Genomic DNA, 19,187 nt, shown 5'->3' with positions numbered 1-19,187 from the left:
GGGGACTCTTCTATATGCCTAACATGCTGAACAACAGAGAAGGACCCCAGGCAAGGGAGCCCTCTAAGTGCCTGAAGGAATCTTCGCTTCTGATCCGAGATCAAGCCCTGAGCCTTTGGAGTAGGAGCACTGATTCCAACACCCTAGACTATCAGAGAACTAACCCTAGGGCATATCAAATAATGAGAATTCACACACAAAAAAACCACTTGAATATAAGACCTGGGGACACCCAACCACCAGTAGCACCCTGTGCAAGACACCTCATCTAAACAACAAACAAAACAAAAATACAAACCCAATCATCAGCAGACAGGATTACCACCTCACTCAGCCTTGCCCATCAAAAGAAAAACAAACAAACAAACAAAAACTCAGCACAAATCTCACTCTATATGAAGCTCACACAAACCACTGGACCAATCTTAGGAGGGCAGAAAACAAAAGGAAGAAAGAATTCAACTTTGAAGCCTCAGAAAAGGAGACCTCAAACACAATAAGTTTAAAAAAATTATGAAAATGCAGAGAAATACTACATAAAAGAAGGAACAAATTAGAAACACAGAAGTCCAAATAAATGAAAAGGAAATAGGCAAATTCCCTGAAAAAGAATTCAGAATAATGATAATAAAGATGATCAAAAACCTTGAAAAGAAAATGGAGAAAATGCAAGAATCAGTTACCAAAGACAGAAGAATTAAAGAATAAACATACAGAGACAAAGAACACAATTACTGAAGTTAAAAATACTCTAGAAGGAATCAATAGCAGAATATCTGAAGCAGAAGAACAAATCAGTGAGCTGGAAGATAAAATGGTGGAAATAACTTCTGAAGAGCAGAATAAAGTAAAAACAATGAAAAGAGCTGAGGACAGTCTCAGAGACTTCTGGGACCATGTCAAATGCACCAACATTCAAATTATAGGGGTTCCAGAAGAAGAAGAGAAAAAGAAAGGGTATGAGAAAATTTTTGAAGAGATAATAGTTGAAAATTTCCCCAACATGGAAAAGGAAATGGTCAGTCAAGTCCAAGAGGCACAAAGAGTCCCATACAGGATAAACCCAGGGAGAAACACGCCAAGACATATATTAATCAAACTAACTTAAAGACTGAACATAAAGAAAGAATACTAAAAGCAGCAAGGGGAAAGCAACAAGTAACATACAAGGGAAACCCCATATGTTTAACAGCTGATCTTTCAGCAGAAACTCTGCAGGCAAGAAGGGAATGACAGGATATATTTAAAGTACTGAAAAGGAAAAATCTACAACCAAGATTACTGTACCCAGCATGGATCTCATTCAAAATTAACAGAGAAATAAAAAGCTTTTCAGACAAGCAAAAGTTAAGAGAATTCAGTACCACCAAACCAGCTTTACAACAAATATTAAAGGGACTTATAGAGTCAAGAAATAAGAGAGAAGTAAAAAGATCTATAAAATCAACTGCAAACAATTAAGAAAATGGCAATAGGAACATATATATCAATAATTACTTTACATGTAAACAGATTAAACGCTCTAACCAAAAGACACAGACTGGCTGAATGGATACAAAAACAAGACCCATTTATATGCTGACTACAGGAAACACACTTCAGACCTAAAGACAGATATAGACTGAAAGTTAGAGGATGGAAAGATATATTCCACGCAAATGGGAAGCAAAAGAAAGCTGGAGTAGCAATCCTCATCTCAGATAAAATAGACTGTAAAGAAGATTACAAGAGATAAGGAAGGACAGTACATAATGATCAAGGAAGGGATCAATCCAAGAGGAAGACATAACAGTTGTAAATATCTATGCCAAAGCCTTTGACTGTGTGGATCACAATAAACTGTGGGAAATTCTGAAAGAGATGGGAATACCAGACCACCTGACCTACCTCTTGAGAAACCTGTATGCAGGTCAGGAAGCAACAGTTAGAACTGGACATTGAACAACTTACTGGTTCCAAATAGGAAAAGGAGTATGTCAAGGCTGTATATTGTCACCCTGCTTATTTAACTTTTATGCAGAGTACATCATGAGAAACGCTGGACTGGAAGAAGCACAAGCTGGAATCAAGATTGCCAGGAGAATTATCAATAACCTCAGAGATACAGATGACACCACCCTTATCGCAGAAAGTGAACAGGAACTAAAGAGCCTCTTGATGAAAGTGAAAGTGGAGAGTGAAAAAGTTGGCTTAAAGCTCAACATTCAGAAAACTAAGATCATGGCATCTGGTCCCGTCACTTCATGGGAAATAGATGGGGAAACAGTGGAAACAGTGTCAGACTTTATTTTTCTGGGCTCCAAAATCACTGCAGATGGTGATTGCAGCCATGAAATTAAAAGACGCTTACTCCTTGGAAGGAAAGTTATGACCAACCTAGATAGCATATTCAAAAGCAGAGACATTACTTTGCCAACTAAGGTCCGTCTAGTCAAGGCTATGGTTTTTCCAGTGGTCATGTATGGATGTGAGAGTTGGACTGTGAAGAAAGCTGAGCACCGAAGAATTGATGCTTTTGAACTGTGGTGTTGGAGAAGACTCTTGAGAGTCCCTTGGACTGCAAGGAGATCCAACCAGTCCATTCTAAAGGAGATCAGTCCTGGGTGTTCATTGGAAGGACTGATTCTAAAGCTGAAACTCCAATACTTTGGCCACTTCATGCAAAGAGCTGACTCATTGGAAAAGACCCTGATACTGGGAGGGATTGGGGGCAGGAGGAGAAGGGGACGACAGAGGATGAGATGGCTGGATGGCATCACCGACTTGGTGGACATGAGTTTGAGTGAACTCCAGGAGTTGGTCATGGACAGGGAGGCCTGGAGTGCTGCGATTCATGGGGTCACAAGGAGTCAGACACAACTGAGCAACTGAACTGAACTGATGCACCCAACATAGGAGCACCTCAGTACATAAGACAAACACTAACAAACATAAAAGGAGAGATTGGCAGTAACACAATAATAGTAGGAAACTTTAACACCCGACTCACACCAAGGGACAGAATATCAAAAGAGAAAATTAATAAGGAAACACAGGTCTTAAATGATATGTTAGATGAGATGGATCTCATTGATACTTACAGGACATTTCATACAAATGCAGAAGAATACACCTTCTTCTCAAGTGCACATGGAACATTCTCCAAGATAGACCACATTCTGGGTCACAAATCAAACCTCAGTAAATTTAAGAAAATTGAAATCGTATCAAGCATCTTCTCTGACCACAACGCTATCAGACTAGATATCAATTACAAGAAAAAAACTGTAAGAAACACAAACATATGGAGATTAAAACAACACATTTCTAAATAACCAAGAGGTTACTGAAGAAATCAAAAGGGAAATAAAAATATTTCTAGAAACAAATGACAATGAAAACACAACTCAAAACCTATGGGATGCAGCAAAAGCAGTTCTAAGACGCAAGTTTATAGCAATACCATCCTACCACAAGAAACAAGAAAAACATCGAATAGACAACCTAACTTTACACCTTAACCAACTGGAAAAAGAAGAACAGAAAACCCAAAATTAGTAGAAGGAAAGAAATCATAAAGCTCCAAGCAGAAAGAAATGAAAAAGAAATGAAAGAAACAATAGTAAAGATTGATAAAACAGAAAGCTGGTTCTTGAGAAGATAAACAAAATTGACAAGCCTTTAGCCAGACTCATCAAGAACAAAAGAGAGAAGAGTCATATCAACACAATTAGAAATGAAAAAGGAGAGGTTACAACAGACAATGAAGAAATACAAAGGATGAACAACTATATGGCAATAAAATGGATAACCTGGAAGAAAGGACAGATTCTTAGAAAAGTTCAATCTTACAAGACTGAACCAGGAAGAAATAGAAATTATGAACAACCCAATTACAAGCACTGAAATTGAAGCTGTGATCAAAAATCTCCCAAAAAACAAAAGCCCAGGACCAGATGGCTTCACAGGAGAATTCTATCAAACACTTAGAGAGGAGCTAATGCCTATCCTTCTAAAACTCTTTCAAAAACTTGCAGAGGAAGGAACACTTCCAAACACATTCTATGAGGCCACCACCACTCTGATACCAAAACCAGAAAAGGGCAACACAAAAAAAGAAAACTACAGGCCAATAACACTGATGAACAAAGATTCAAAAATCCTCAACAAAATTTTAGCAAACAGAATTCAGCAACACATCTAAAAGCCCATACACCATGATCAAGTTGGGTTTATTCCAGGAATGCAAGAATTCTTCAATTTGTGATACATCATATGAAGAAATTGAAAGATAAAAACCATATGATAATCTCAATAGTTGCAGAAAAAGCCTTTGACAAAATTCAGCACCCATTTATGATTAAAATTCTTCAAAAAAATGGGCATAGAAGGAACCAATCTCAACATAGTAAAGGCCATAAAGATAAGCCTATAGCAAACATTATTCTCAATGGTGAAAAACTGAAAGCGTTGCCCCTAATCAGGAAAAAGACGAGGGTATCCACTTTCACCTCTATTATTCAACATAGTTCTGGATGTCCTAGCTTCAGCAGTCAGAGAAGAAAAAGAAATAAAAGGAATCCAGATTGGAAAAGAAGAAGTAAAGCTCTCACTGTTTGCAGATGACATGCTACTGTACATAGAAAACCCTAAAGATAGTATCAGAAAATTACTAGAGCTAATCAGTGAATTTAGCAAAGTTGCAGGATACAAAATCAATACACAGAAATCATTTGCATTCCTATATACTAACAATGAAAAATCAAAAGAGAAATTAAGGAATTAATCCCATTCACCATCGCAACAGAATGAATTAAATATCTAGGAATAAACCTACCTAAGGAGACAAAATAACTGTACACAGAAAATTATAAGACACTGATGAAAGAAATCAAAAATGACATAAACAGATGGAGAGATATTCCATTTTCCTGGGTAGGAAGACTCAATATTGTCAAAATGACTATACTATCAAACACAATCTATAGATTCAATGTAATCCCTATGAAATTACCAATGGCATTTTTCATAGAACTAGAATAGAAAGTTTCACAATTCATATGGAAACACAAAAGATCCCAAATAGCCAAAGCAGTCCTGAGAAAGAAGAATGGAGCTGGATTATACTACAGATTATACTACAGATTGTACTTCAAATTATACTTCAGATTATACTACAAAGCTACAGTCATCAAGACAGTATGGTACTGGCACAAAAACAGAAATATAGACCAATGGAACAAGATAGAAAGCCCAGAAATAAACCCAAGGACCCTTGGATATCTTATTTTTGACAAAGGAGGAAAGAATATATATAATGGGGCAATGACAGCCTCTTTAGTAAATGGTGCTGGGAAAACTGGACAGCTTCATGCAAAAGAATGAAATTAGAACACTTCCTAACACCATACACAAAGATAAACTCAAAATGGATTGAAGACCTAAATGTAAGACCAGAAACTATAAAACTCTTAGAGGAAAACATAGGCAGAACACTCGATGACATAAAGCGAGATCCTCTGTGACCCACCTCCTAGAGGAATGGAAGTAAAAACAAAAGTAAACAAGTGGGACCTGATTAAACTTAAAAGCTTTTGCACAGCAAAGGAGACTCTAAGCAAGGTGAAAAGACAACCCTCAGAATGGGAGAAAATAATAGCAAATGAAACAACTGACAAAGGATTAATTTCCAAAATATACAAGCTGCTCATACAACTCAATAGGAGATAAACAAAGAACCCAATCAAAAAGTGGGGAAAAGACCTAAACAGACATTTCTCCAAAGAAGACATACACATGGCTAACAAACAAATGAAAAGATGTTCAATACTGCTCATCGTTAGAGAAGTGCAAGTCAAAACTACAATGAGATATCACCTCACACCAGTCAGAATGGCCCTCATCAAAAAGTCTACAAAGAATAAATGCTGGAGAGGGTGTGGAGAAAAGGGACCCTCTTGCACTGTTGGTTGGAATGTAAATTGATACAGCCACTATGGAAGATGGTATGGAGACTCCTTAAAAAACTAGGAATAAAACCACCATATGACCCAGCAATCTCACTCCTAGGCATATACCCTGAGGAAACCAAAATTGGAAAAGACACATATATCGCATTGTTCATTGCAGCACTGTTTAAAATAGCTAGAATATGGAAGCAACCTAGACATCTATTGACAGATGAGTGGATAAAAAAGTTGTGGTACATATGCACAATGGAATATTACTCTGCCATAAAAGGGATGCATTTAAAATATGAAGTGGATGAACCTAGAACCTATTACACAGAGTGAAGTAAGTCAAAAAGAGAAAGATAAATATTGTATTCTAATGCATATATACGGAATCTAGAAAAATGGTACTGAAGAATTTACTTACAGCACAGCAGTGGAGAAACAGACATAGAGAATAGACTTGTGGACATGGGGAGAGGGGAGGAGAGGGTGAGATGCGTGGAGAGAGTAACATGGAAACCTACATTACCATATGTAAAGTAGTTAGCCAACAGGAATTTGTTGTATGGCTCAGGAAACTCAAACAGGGCTCTGTATCAACCTAGAGGGTGGGGTGGGGAGGGAGATGGGAGCGAAGTTCAAAAGGGAGGGGATATATGTATACCTATGGCTGATTCATGCTGAGGTTTGACAGAAAAGAACAAAATTCTGTAAAGCAATTATCCTTCAATAAAAAATAAATAAATTAGAAATAACCTAAGTACAACTGACAACTCCTGAACATTATAAATAAAACAGATACAAAAGGACTCTGAAAGGTGGAGAGAGAAGGAACACCAGAGAGACCTCAAGACTTGAGGAATGACATGGTGGTAAGTTCCCTGGATTTGTTTTGTCTCATGTATCCCAGAGTTAGAGCTCAAAAAGCTTGCAACATGGAAACACCAATGGGGACAGACAAAAAACCAAAGCAAGGCTGTCTCTCTAACCCAAGGACCAGAAAAGGAGGTAGACTAGCCACACAGAAGATTTTAGACAATAACTCCTCTGTTCCAGTCAAACATCACAGGAAAAAAATGTGGCCCATTCTCAAACCCACCTGCAAAGAAAGGGTTGAAAATACAGACTTTCACCCTTCTTAAACTGTAATCAGGTGTAACCTCCCTACTGGGGTGATGTCAAAGAAGGCTGAGTGGGGAGCTGGGATGGACCTACTAGACAGAAAATCAGCAAGGATACAGAAAAACTCAACAATTCCCTCAACAAATGGTTTCTAATTTAACATTTATAGAACACTCCATCCAACAAAGAAGACTAGACATTTTTTTCAAGTGCCCATGGAAGAAGCTATGTTACACCATATCCTGTGCCATAAAACAAGCCTTAACCAATTAAAAAACAATTGAAGTAAAATGAAATGTATTCTGTGACCACAATGGAATCAAACTATAAATCAATAATAACAGAAAGATAACAGGAAAATATCTAAACACTTGGAAACCAAACAGCACACTTCTAAATAATCCATGGGTCAAAGATGAAATCTCAAGAGGAATTTTAAAAATACATTACACAGAATGAAAATACAACATAGGAAAATTTGTGGTATGCAATTAAAGCAGTGTTTAAAGGGAAATTTATAGAAAAGAGAAAAAGCCTCAAATCAATAATCTATGTTCCTACCTCAAGAAACTAGAAAAAGAAGAGCAAGATAAACCCAGAAGAAAGGAAATTAAGAGCAGAAATCAATAAAATTGAAAACAGGAAAACAATTAGATAAATCAGTGAAACAAAGATCAGTAAAATTGACAAACTCCAGTAAGACAAAGGGAGGGGGAAAAAGAGAAAACGCATGTTGTTAATATCGGGAACAAAATGAGTATCCATCACTTTGACATCAAAAGGAATAAATACTAAGGACAACTCTACACACTTTGACAATTTTGATGAAACTTACCAATTCCTTAAAAAACACAAATGCCCCAAATGCACTCAATAGAAATAGATGATTGGAATAGCCCTATCACTATTATTAAGAAAATTGAGTTCATAATTTTAAAACTCCCAGAACAGAAATACCCAGGTCCTATGGTTGCACTGGAGAATTCTACCAAATCTTTAAAGAATTAACACCAATTCTATACAATCTCTTCCAGAAAACAATTAGATAAATCAGTGAAACAAAGATCAGTAAAATTGACTGATCAATTTTAGAAGAGGAGAAAATACTTCCCAAATAATTTTATGAAGCTTATATTATCTTGATACCAAAACCAGATGACAATTACACAACAAAAATGAAAACTACAGACCAACATCTCTCATGAAAATAAAAGTAAAACTCCTAAACACAACATTAGTAAATAGAATTCAGTAATAAGAATTATACACCATTATCAAGTGAAGGCTATTCCAGAGATGCAAGATGGTTTCAATATCTGAAAATAAATCAATGCAATACACAATATTAATAGACTGAAGAAGAACAATCACATGATTATGTAAATCAATGCAGAAAAGACACTTCACAAAAATCCAACACCAATTATAATAAAAAAGAAAAAACAACACCCTCAGAAATAAGAAAAGAAAGGAATTTTCTCAACTTGAAAAAGAGCAGCCACAAAACACAGCTAACACTCAATGGTGAAAGACTGAATGCTTTTCTCCTCAGATTGTGAACAAGGCAAGAATGTCTGCCCTCACACACTGCTGAAAGTTCTAGCCAGTATAATCAGGCAAGAAGAGGAAATAACATGCATACAGATTGAAAAGGAAGAAATAAAACTGTCCCTATTTGGAGATAACCTGATAATGTATGAAGAAAATTCCAACAAACCACAGAACAGTTCCTAGAACTAATAAGTTAAGTTTGGCAAGGTTGCAGGATACAAGATAAGCACATGGAAATAAATCATATTTCTGTATACCAGCAATGAACAAATGGATGCCAAAATTTAAAAGTATAATAACATGTACAATTTCTCAAAATAAAATGCTTAAGTGTAAGATATAACAAAACTTGATAGTAATTGTACACTCAAAACTACAAAATGATGATGAAAGAATTCAAAGAAGACCTAAATAAATTGAGAAATATACTGTGTTCATGAATGAGAAGACTCAACATAGTAATGGACGTCATGCATGTGTGCTCAGTCGCTCAGTCATGTTTGACTCTTTGGGACCCCATGGACCATAGCCCACCAGACTCCTTTGTCAATTGAAATTTTCTAGGCAAGAATACTGAAGTGGGTTGCCATTTCCTTCACCAGTAAAGATGTCAAGTCTCCCCATATTTATATACAGGTTTGGTGCAATTCCTATCAAAAAAATAAATCAACTTAAAGTGCATTACAAACTAACCTTGGGAATTACCTGCTGGTCGAGTGGTTAAGAATATGCCTTTCAATGCAGGGGATGTGGGCTCCATCCCTGGTTGGGGAACTAAGATCCCAAATGCCACAGGTCAACTAAGTCCTTGTACTACAAGTGAAGAGCCCTTGCACTGCAACTACAGAAGCCCACATACCACCGCTGCTGAGCCCATGTGTTCTAGAGTCCATGCTCCACAATAGGAGAAGCCTATGCGCCACAGCTAGAGAAGTCCTGCACCACGATGAGAAGCCCTTGTGTCACAACAAGAGAAGTCTGTGTGGTACGACTGGAAGCCCCTGTGCCACAACAAAGACCCAGTGAAGCCAAAATAACAAAATAAAAAACAAACAAACAACCCCCCTTCAAACCAAACTAACCTTATTTTGGTAATTACTTTGAAATATATATATATATATATATATATTTATATGTGCATCAAATCATCATGTTGTACACCTTAAACTTACACCATATTATATGCCAATTATATCTCAGTAAAGCTGGAAAATGCATCATGAACTTAAATGAAAAATGTAAAACTATAAAATGTTTAGAGAAAAGAAAACATTTGGAATCCGCTGCTGCTAAGTCACTTCAGTCGTGTCTGACTCTGTGCGACCCCAGAGATGTCAGCCCACCAGGCTTCCCGTCCCTGGGATTCTCCAGGCAAGAACACTGGAGTGGGTTGCCATTTCCTTCTCCAATGCATGAAAGTGAAAAGTGGAAGTGAAGTCCTCAGTCGTGTCCGACTCTTAGCGACCCCATGGATTGAAGCCCACCAGGCTCCTCCGCCCATGGGATTTTCCAGGCAAGAGTGCTGGAGTGGGGTGCCATTGCCTTCTCCAGTTGGAATCTAGAGCTAGGCATATAGGCTAGATTTTGTATATGACAATCAAACCATGATGCGAACAGATAATTTCATTGAAAAGGATATATGGATGGCAAATAAGCACATGAAAAGATGTTTTATCACTTGCCATTAGGGATATGAAAATTAAAACCACCATAAGATACCACTACATATCTATCAGAATGACTAACTTTAAAAAAAAAATGACCACACCAAATGTTTGAGAAGATGCCAAGAAACTGGATCATTCATATATTGCTGATGGGAATGTAAAATAGTATGGCCGTTCTATAAAACAGTTTGGCAAGTTTCTTTAAAAGCTAAACTTGCAACTCTTGAACCATATGACCCAGCAATTGCACTCTTGGACATTTATCCAGAGAAATGAAAACTTCTCTTCACATAAAATCCTGTTACATGATTGTTCACAGCAGCTTCATTTGTAATAGCCCCAAACTGGAAATAATCCACATGTCCTTCAACAGGCAAGTGGATAAACTATTTCTCTACATCCAAGCCATGGAAAATTACCCAGCAATTAAAAGAAACAGGATATCGATACATACAATAACCTGGATAAATCTCCAGATAATTATATTGACTGAAAAACTAAACAATTCCTAAAGGTTACATTCTGGATGATTTTATTTACATACCATTATTGATAAGACTTAAGTTTAGAAATAGAGAGTAGATTGGTGGTTGTCAGGGGTTAAGGAGGAGGTGAAGGGTGGGATAAAAATTGGGGGTAGCTATGAAAGGGCAACTTGAAGGATCCTTGTGGTGATGAAAATTTTCTGTATCTTGACTGTTACTATCCTGCAGGTGATACTGTACTACAGTTTTGTAAGAGGTTGCCATTGAGGAAAACTGGGTGACGGGTATATGAGATCTCTCTATTATTTCTAAGCGACATGTGAATCTACAATTACATCAAAATAAAAAGTTTAATTAATTAAAAAAAATGAATTAGATCCATGCGTCCTGACATGGTAAGGTTTCTAAGATACATTGTTAAGTGAAATAAAGCAAGTTAAAGATCAGTGTATACAGTGTAATACTATTTATTTTTAAATACCCACACACAACCAAACTATGTATACATAGAAAAAGACTTGGAAGAGAGTACTCTTCCCTGATAACAGTGGTTGTTACCTCTGGGGAGCAGAGCTGGGAAAGGAAAAGAGTTTTAACTGTAGCTAGATTGTTTCATTTTTTTTTTTTTTACAATGAAAATATCTTCATATGCCACTTGTATAGTAAAAACATTATCCTGGACACAGCAACAGTGTACTAGGAACTCAAACCTGTTTTGCTTGTCCTGATCTGACCTACCCATATTTCACCACCAGTATGGCCAGAGGGCCCAGCTCATATCCCCCTGCCCTTGAGCCTCAAGGAAGTGCCTCCTAGGTCCACCTTACTTGTAATCAGGCCCACTAGCGCTACCACTGATGTATGGAAGTACCACCTGGAAGGGCCAATGTCCCCATGACTGTGAACCTACCCATTGCTGCTGACGACTTAGAAACACACAAAGCTCAGCCATGCTAATCAGTGAAACAGCAGTTTCCATAAGATTCTAGTTGAAAAGCTGTCATGCAAGTTTCAATGCTGAGGGCACCAAAGACCCGCCCCCCTCCCCCCGCCCTCTGATTTGAAAATGTGGCAGCAGTCAAGACTCTTTGAAGGAAACTGAGAGCAGCAGGCATGAATAGCAATTGGACAACTACCCCTAGCTGTGCCTGGCTGAGAGCAGACTCACCCTCGGGTGGCTTCTGAGAGTGCATTCATTCATTGACCAGATATTCACTGAGCACCTACCATATACTATTCTAGGCAGTGATAATAGCAGTGAATCAAACAAAGTCCCTGCCTTTATGAGGCTCCCATTCCAGTGGGGGAGCAGATGATAGGCAAGATAAATAAATTATATGTTAGGTGGTATTAAGTGCTATACAATAATGTATCAACAGCATGAAAGAAGGATGTAAGGTGTTGAGGGCTGGGGATTGAAATTTTAAGAAATGGTGGCCAGAGAAGTCTTCACTGAGAAGGTAACATTTCAGTGGAGAGCTGGAGGAAGTGAGGGAGCCAGCTATAAAGATATCCAGAGGTTGTGGACATTTTTAATTTTCCCCTTCAGATTTTGTCCACCCCTCTCCACCCAGCTTTGTGCCCTGGTAGGCTGACCTGTATGGACTGCATTGACAGGCTCCCTCGCCCTCTGGCTTCGGGTTAGGTTTGACCAATGGGAGGCACCTGCAAGGAGATCAGAAGGAAAGAGAAAATGAGATTTGTCATCAGCTCTCGCTGTTCAGGTTCATCACAGGTTGGCTGCATCCCTCCACCAAAGACCTCAGCTCCTCTCAGGTGGCCCTCTTTAGACAGCAACTTTCCACAGTTCCCATAACTGCTCTCTCCCAGCATCCTGACTGATGTGCTGGGGAAAAGCATTCCATGTATAAGGAAAAGCAAGCACAATACATTAATGTGCCTGGAAAGCATAAAGAATGATCAGGAGACTAGTGTGGCTGGGATGAAGGAGGTGATGGAGGGATTTGGAGTAGATAATGTCAGGGAGGTAAGGGAAGAGCAGATTCTGAGGGCTTTGAACGCTATTCTAAAGTCTTTGGCTTTTAATATGAGTGAGATGGGGAACAATTAGAAGATGTTTGTTGAGCAAAAGATTGACTGGGACTATGTTTTAATGGCATCATTAAGGAGATCAGTGACAGTCAAGAGAGGATGATGGCTTGGACTAGATGGAGGCAACAAAGATGGTAAAAAGTGATTGGATTCCAAGTAGATTTTGAAGGTGATGCAGAAGAATCCTGTTCATTAAAATGACCAGAGCGAAAGCCCAAGCCCAAGATCAGAGACTTGTCGCCTGCTTGTCATTGCATATTACTGAAAATTCTGTTATTCCATGAGATTTCAGAAGGCCCGGCATATAGCACAATAATCCTAATCCCTTACTACTTGTGCAGGACACACAACTTTATACCAAAGGCACAGCCCCAAAGATTCCCAGAGTGTACCTGACTCCAGAACAATTCCATTAAACTGTCATCACAGACTTTCCAGCCAACCTACCCTACCTTAAAGCCACAACTCCATAGGGTTTGCACTGCATGCCATTTTGGCCCCTGATTTGGGTCCAGCCTCTTTACCTCCACTGGCTCCTCTGTGAGTTGGCCTAACCATGTCACATCAGAATTTTGGGAAACATTGTCAAACCTGTCCTGTTCCTACCTCCTGTCCTCTGCCCACCATCACTCACAGGTTGGCAGGAGACAGATGGCATCCATCAACCATTGAGCTGATAGGGATGGGTCCCAGGGATAGTCAGAACAGTGAGGGCAATATCTCAAAGTTACCATGATGTTTTAAAGCTTGAAACACTTAAACCTTGCTTTATCATCAACATTTTATTAGGAAAGTATGTGTAACATTGACTTAATATCAGGGTAGGGACTGAGGAAACTAAACAAGTAAAGGTACCATGATTTTGATAAGGATTTTAAAATTTGCCTAGCAGCTACCAACCAGATTACTGGCAGATCACTGGGAAGAAGAGAAAATAAAAAACGCAGCTCCATAGGCTAAAAGCTCCCAGCTTGAAGTGTCTTCTGGGAAGAAAAGCAGCCTGGTATTTTTGAATGCATGCTGTTGATGTTCAGGATAAGGCCTATTGCTTCATATTCATGAACACCCGGCAAAGACACCCAGCTGGAAGCTGGAAAACAGCACATGATTCTGAAGATTCATTCCAGAGCCAGGGAAAATTGATGGTATTTTGTTTATGTTCAAAGAAATCAATCCAGAGATCAGCCCCACAGCCAAAGTCAGCAAGACCAGGGAGAAAACTGCTGCCAATCGTGGAGGGGATGACCTGCATTGGAATCTCAGATTCAGGACTTTGAAGTTGTGTACCCTTAGGTAAGATTCTTAACCCTCCCAGGACCTCAACGTTCTAATCTGTAAAATATAGATGATACCTAACTCACAGAGTTACATTAAGGATCAAAAGAGCTTGTGTGCATAAAATGTATCCAATGTGGCCTCTGGGATACTAGCTGTTCACTACATGTTTTCTTTTTCTCTTGTCCACTTATCTTTGGCAAGAGCAGGGCCAGTGGTAGGGGGTAACTATGGAGTACCAGTGGGCCCTGATGCCCTTAGGAAGAGCTATCTGAGGAATTCTCTGGCTCTTTCATGCCAATACTGTTTTTTTTTTTTTTTTTTTGGCTCTTTGTTAAATGGGCATCCTGGGCAGCTGGCATTTGATCACAGCAGGACGGGTTCTATACTCAGCTTGGCACTGAAGGGCACTAATGCCTATTAATTAACTATACATTCAACTGACCTGCCTAGGCAGCTGCTTTCATTTCTAGAATCCCAAATCTTTTCTTATTTTATTTTAGGTTATTTGAATTCCTATGTGTGGAAGCTGATGGTGCAGACCTTGGCTCTCTTCTCTTTCATGACTTCAGTTTCTCCTCTCTTCTCCATTCAACTCCCTCTGCCTGCCCGACACCTTGGCTCTCCATCTTTTTCCTTCTCTCCCTTACTTCTTTCACTAACCCTCATTCAAAGACAGTGCTCATGGAGACAGTAGTTAAAAGTGGCTCAAGTGTGTTATGGCTGATGCATGTTGATGTATGGCAGAAACCAACACAATATTATAAAGCAGTTATTCTTCAATTAAAAATTTGTTGTTGTTCAGTCACTCAGTCGTGTCTGACTCTTTGCGACCCATGGCTTCCCTGTCCATCATCATCTCCTGGAGCTTACTCAAACTCATGTCCATTGAGTTGGTGATGCCATCCAACCATCTCATCCTCTGTCATCCCCTTCTCCTCCTGCCTTCAATCTTTCCCAGCATCAGGGTCTTTTCTAATGAGTCAGCTCTTTGCATCAGGTGGCTAAAGAATTGGAGCTTCAGCTTCAGCACCAGTCCTCCAATGAATATTCAGGACTGATTTCCTTTAGGATTGACTAGTTTGATCTCCTTCCAGTCCAAGAGACTCTCAAGAGTCGTCTCCAACACCACAGGTCAAAAGCATCAATTCTTCAGCACATAGCCTTCTTTATCATCCAACTCTCACATCATACAAGACTATTGGAAAAACCATAGCTTTGACTATATGGACCTTTGTCGGCAAAGTAATGAACGTCTCTGCTTTTCAATATGCTGTCTAAGTTGGTCACAGCTTTTCTTCCAAGGAGCAAGCATCTTTTAATTTTGTGGCTACAGTCACAGTCCACAGTGATTTTGGAGCCCAAGAAAATAAAGTATATCACTGTTTCCATTGTTTCCCCATCTATTTGCCATGAAGTGATGGAACCAGATGCCATGATCTTAGTTTTTTGTATGTTGAGTTTTAAGCCAGCTTTTTTACTCTCCTCTTTCACCTTCATCAAGAGGCTCTTTAGTTCCTCTTCACTTTCTGCCAAAAGGGTGTTGTCATCTGCATATCTGAGGTTATTGATATTTCTCCCGGCAATCTTGATTCCAGCTTGTGCTTCATCTAGCCCAGAATTTCACATCATGTACTCTGCATTGAAGTCATATAAGCAGGATGGCAATATAAAACCTTGATGTACTCCTTTCCTAATTTGGAACCAGTCCATTATTCCATGTGCGTTCTAACTGTTGCTTCTTGATCTGCATACAGGTTTCGCAGAAGGCAGGTAAGGTGGTCTGGTTTTCCCATCTCTTGAAGAATTTTCCACAGTTTATTATGATCCACACAGTCAAAGGCTTTAGCATAGTCAATGAAGCAGAAGTAGATGTTTTTTTCTGGAATTCTTTTGCTTTTTCAATGATCCAACAGATATTGGCAATTTGATTTCTGGCTCCTCTGCCTCTTCTAAATCCTGCTTGAACATTTGGAGTTCTTGGTTCACTTACTGTTGAAGCCTAGCTTGGAGAATTTTGAGCATTACTTTGCTAGCATGTGAAATGAGTGCAGTTGTGCAGTGATTTGAAGATTCTTTGGCATTGTCTTTCTTTGGGATTGGAATGAAAACTGACATTTTTCCAGTCCTGTGGCCACTACTGAGTTTTCCATATTTGCTGGCATTTTGAGTACAGGTCTTTCACAGCATCATCTTTTAGGATTTGAAACAGCTCAACTTGAATTCCATCACCTCCACTAGCTTTGTTCCTAGTGATGCTTCCTAAGGCCCACTTGACTTCACACTCCAGGATTTCTTGCTCTAGGTGAGTGATCACATCATTGTGGTTATCTGGGTCATTAAGATCTTTTTTGTATAGCTCTTCTGTGTATTCTTGTTACCTCTTCTTAATATCTTCAGCTTCTGTTAGGTCCATACCATTTCTGTCTTTTATTGGGCTCATCTTTTCATGAAATGTTCCACTGATGTCTCTAATTTTCTTTGAGAGATCTCTGCTGCTGCTGCTGCTAAGTCACATCAGTCGTGTCCAACTCTGTGCGACCCTATAGACGGCAGCCCACCAGGCTCCTCTGTCCTTGGGATTGTCCAAGCAAGAATACTGGAGTGGTTGCCCTTTCCTTCTCCAATGCATGAAAGTGAAAAGTGAAAGTGAAGTCACTTAGTCGTGTCTGACTCTTCTCGACCCCATGGACTGTAGCCCACCAGGCTCCTCTGTCCATGGGATTCTCCAGGCAAGAGTATTGGAGTGGGTTGCCATTGCCTTCTCCATAAGAGATCTTTAGTCTTTCTCATTATATTGTTTTCCTCTATTTCTTTTCATTGTTCATTTAAGAAGGCTTTCTTATCTCTCCTTGCTATTCTTTGACACTCTGCTTTCAGATGGGTATACCTTTTCTTTTCTCTTTGCCTTTCACTTCTCTTCTTTTCTCAGCTATTTGTAAGGCCTCCTCAGACAATCATTTTGCCTTTTTTTCATTTCTTTTTCTTGGGGATGGTTTTGAACACCACCTCCTGTGCAATGTTACAAACCTCGGCCCATAATTCTCCAGGCAGTCTGTCTATCGGATCTAATGCCTTGAATGTCACTTCCACTGTATAATCATAAGGGATTTGATTTAGGTCACACCTGAATGGCCTAGTAGTTTTCCCTACTTTCTGCAATTTAAGTCTGAATTTGGCAATAAGAGGTTCATGATCTGAGCCACAGTCAGGTCCTGGTCTTGTTTTTGCTAACTGTATAGAGCCTCTCCATCTGTGGCTGCAAAGAATATAATCAGTCTGATTTCAGTATTGGTGATATCCATGTGTAGAGTCATCTCTTATGTTGTTGGAAGAGGGTGATTGCTATGACCAGTGCATTCTCTTGGCAAAACTCTGTTAGTCTTTGTCCTGCTTCATTTTGTACTCCAGGAGGAAACTTGCCTGTTACTCCAGGTATCTCTTTACTTCCTACTTTTGCATTCCAGTCCCCTATGATGAAAAGGGCATCTTTTTTTGGTGTTAGTTCTAGAAGGTCTTGTAGGGCTTCATAGAACTGCTCAACTTCAGCTTCTTCAGCATTAGTGGTTGGGGCATAGACTTGGATTACTGTGATAGTGAATGGTTTGCCTTGGAAACGAACATCATTCTGTCATTTTTGAGACTGCACCCAAGTACTGCATTTTGTACTCTTTTGTTGAATATGATGGCTATTCTATTTCTTCTAAGGGATTCTTGCCCACAGTAGTAGATATAATGTTCATCTGAATTAAATTCACCCATTCCTGTCCATTTTAGTTCACTGATTCCTAAAATGTTGATGTTCATTCTTGCCATCTCCTGTTTGACCACTTCCAATTTAACTTGATTCGTGGACCTAACATTCCAACTTCCTATGTAGTATTGCTCTTTACAGCATCAGACTTTATTTTCACCACCAGACACATACACAACTGGGCATTGTTTCTGCTTTGGCTCAGCCTCTTCATTCCTTGTGGAGCTATTTCTTCACTCTTCTCCAGTAGCATACTGGGCACCTACTGATCTGGGGATTTCATCTTTTAGTGTCATATCTTTTGCCTTCATGGGGTTCTCAAGGCAAAAATACTGAAGTGGTTTGCCATTCCCTTCTCCAGTGGACCACATTTTGTCAGAACTCTCCACCATGACCCATCGTTCTTGGGTGGCCCTACACAGCATAGCTCATAGTTTCATTGAGTTAGACATGTCTGTGATCCATGTGATCAGTTTGGTTAGTTTTCTGTGATTGTGGTTTTCATTCTGTCTTCTCTCTGATGGATAAGGATAAGAGGCTTGTGGAAGCTTCCTGATGGGAGAGACTGACTGAGGGGGATCTGGGTCTTGCTCTGATGGGTGGGGCCATGCTCAGTAATCCAATTTTCTGCTGATGGGAGGGGCTGTGTTCCCTCCCAGTACTTTGGCCTGAGGCTAAACTATGGCAGGTGCAGTGGCGGTAATGGTGACCTCCTTCAAAAGGACTTATGCCAGCATGCTGTGGCTCCCAGTACTGTTGTATTCAGTGCCCCGATCCTGCGGCTAGCCACTGTCAACCCACACCTCCGCTGGAGACTCCTGGACACTCACAAGCAAGTCTGGCTTAGTGTCTCGTGGGGACACTGCTCCTTTCTCCTGGCTCCTAGTGCACACAAGGTTTTGTTTGTGCCCTCTAAGAGTCTGTTTCCCCAGTCCTGTGGAAGTTCCATAATCAAATTCCCCACTGGCCTTCAAAGTCAAATTCCCTGTGAGTTCTCAGTCCCTTTGCTAGATCCCCAGGTTGGGAAATCTGTTGTGGGCCCTAGTAGTTTTGCAACAGTGTGAGAACTTCTTTGGTATAATTGTTCTGCAGTTTGTGGGGAATCTGCTTGGCAGGTCTATGGTGGGGCTAATGGCAACCTCCTCCAAGAAGACTTATGCCACACACCACACCTCCCAGGTCTGCTTCAGCCAGAGCCCCTGTCCCTGTGGCAGGACACTGCTGACCCGTGCCTCTGCAGGAGACACTCAAACACTCAAAGACAGATCTGTCTCAGTCTCTTGTGGGGTCCCTGGGTCCTGGTGCACACAAGGTTTTGTTTGCACCCTCTGAGCGTCTCTGGAGGGTA

At 39.8% G+C, this 19,187-nt stretch overlaps 1 protein-coding gene across 1 annotated transcript in view; it reads right to left on the bottom strand.

The window, feature by feature from the left end:
* The window catches only part of LOC102274793 (NHS-like protein 2), a 200,712-nt gene that overhangs the window by 165,861 nt on the left and 15,664 nt on the right, over positions 1–19,187 (bottom strand). Inside the window, exon 2 of the mRNA XM_070365915.1 lies at positions 12,355–12,423. Within this exon, the coding sequence (XP_070222016.1) occupies positions 12,355–12,423 (69 nt within the window). The remainder of the gene's footprint in view (positions 1–12,354; positions 12,424–19,187) is intronic.

Source organism: Bos mutus, chromosome X (genome assembly GCF_027580195.1).
Source record: "Bos mutus isolate GX-2022 chromosome X, NWIPB_WYAK_1.1, whole genome shotgun sequence".
NCBI lineage: Eukaryota > Metazoa > Chordata > Mammalia > Artiodactyla > Bovidae > Bos > Bos mutus.
The sequence above is the reverse complement of the archived record's forward strand: the minus strand, read 5'-3'. Positions and strand labels throughout refer to the sequence as shown.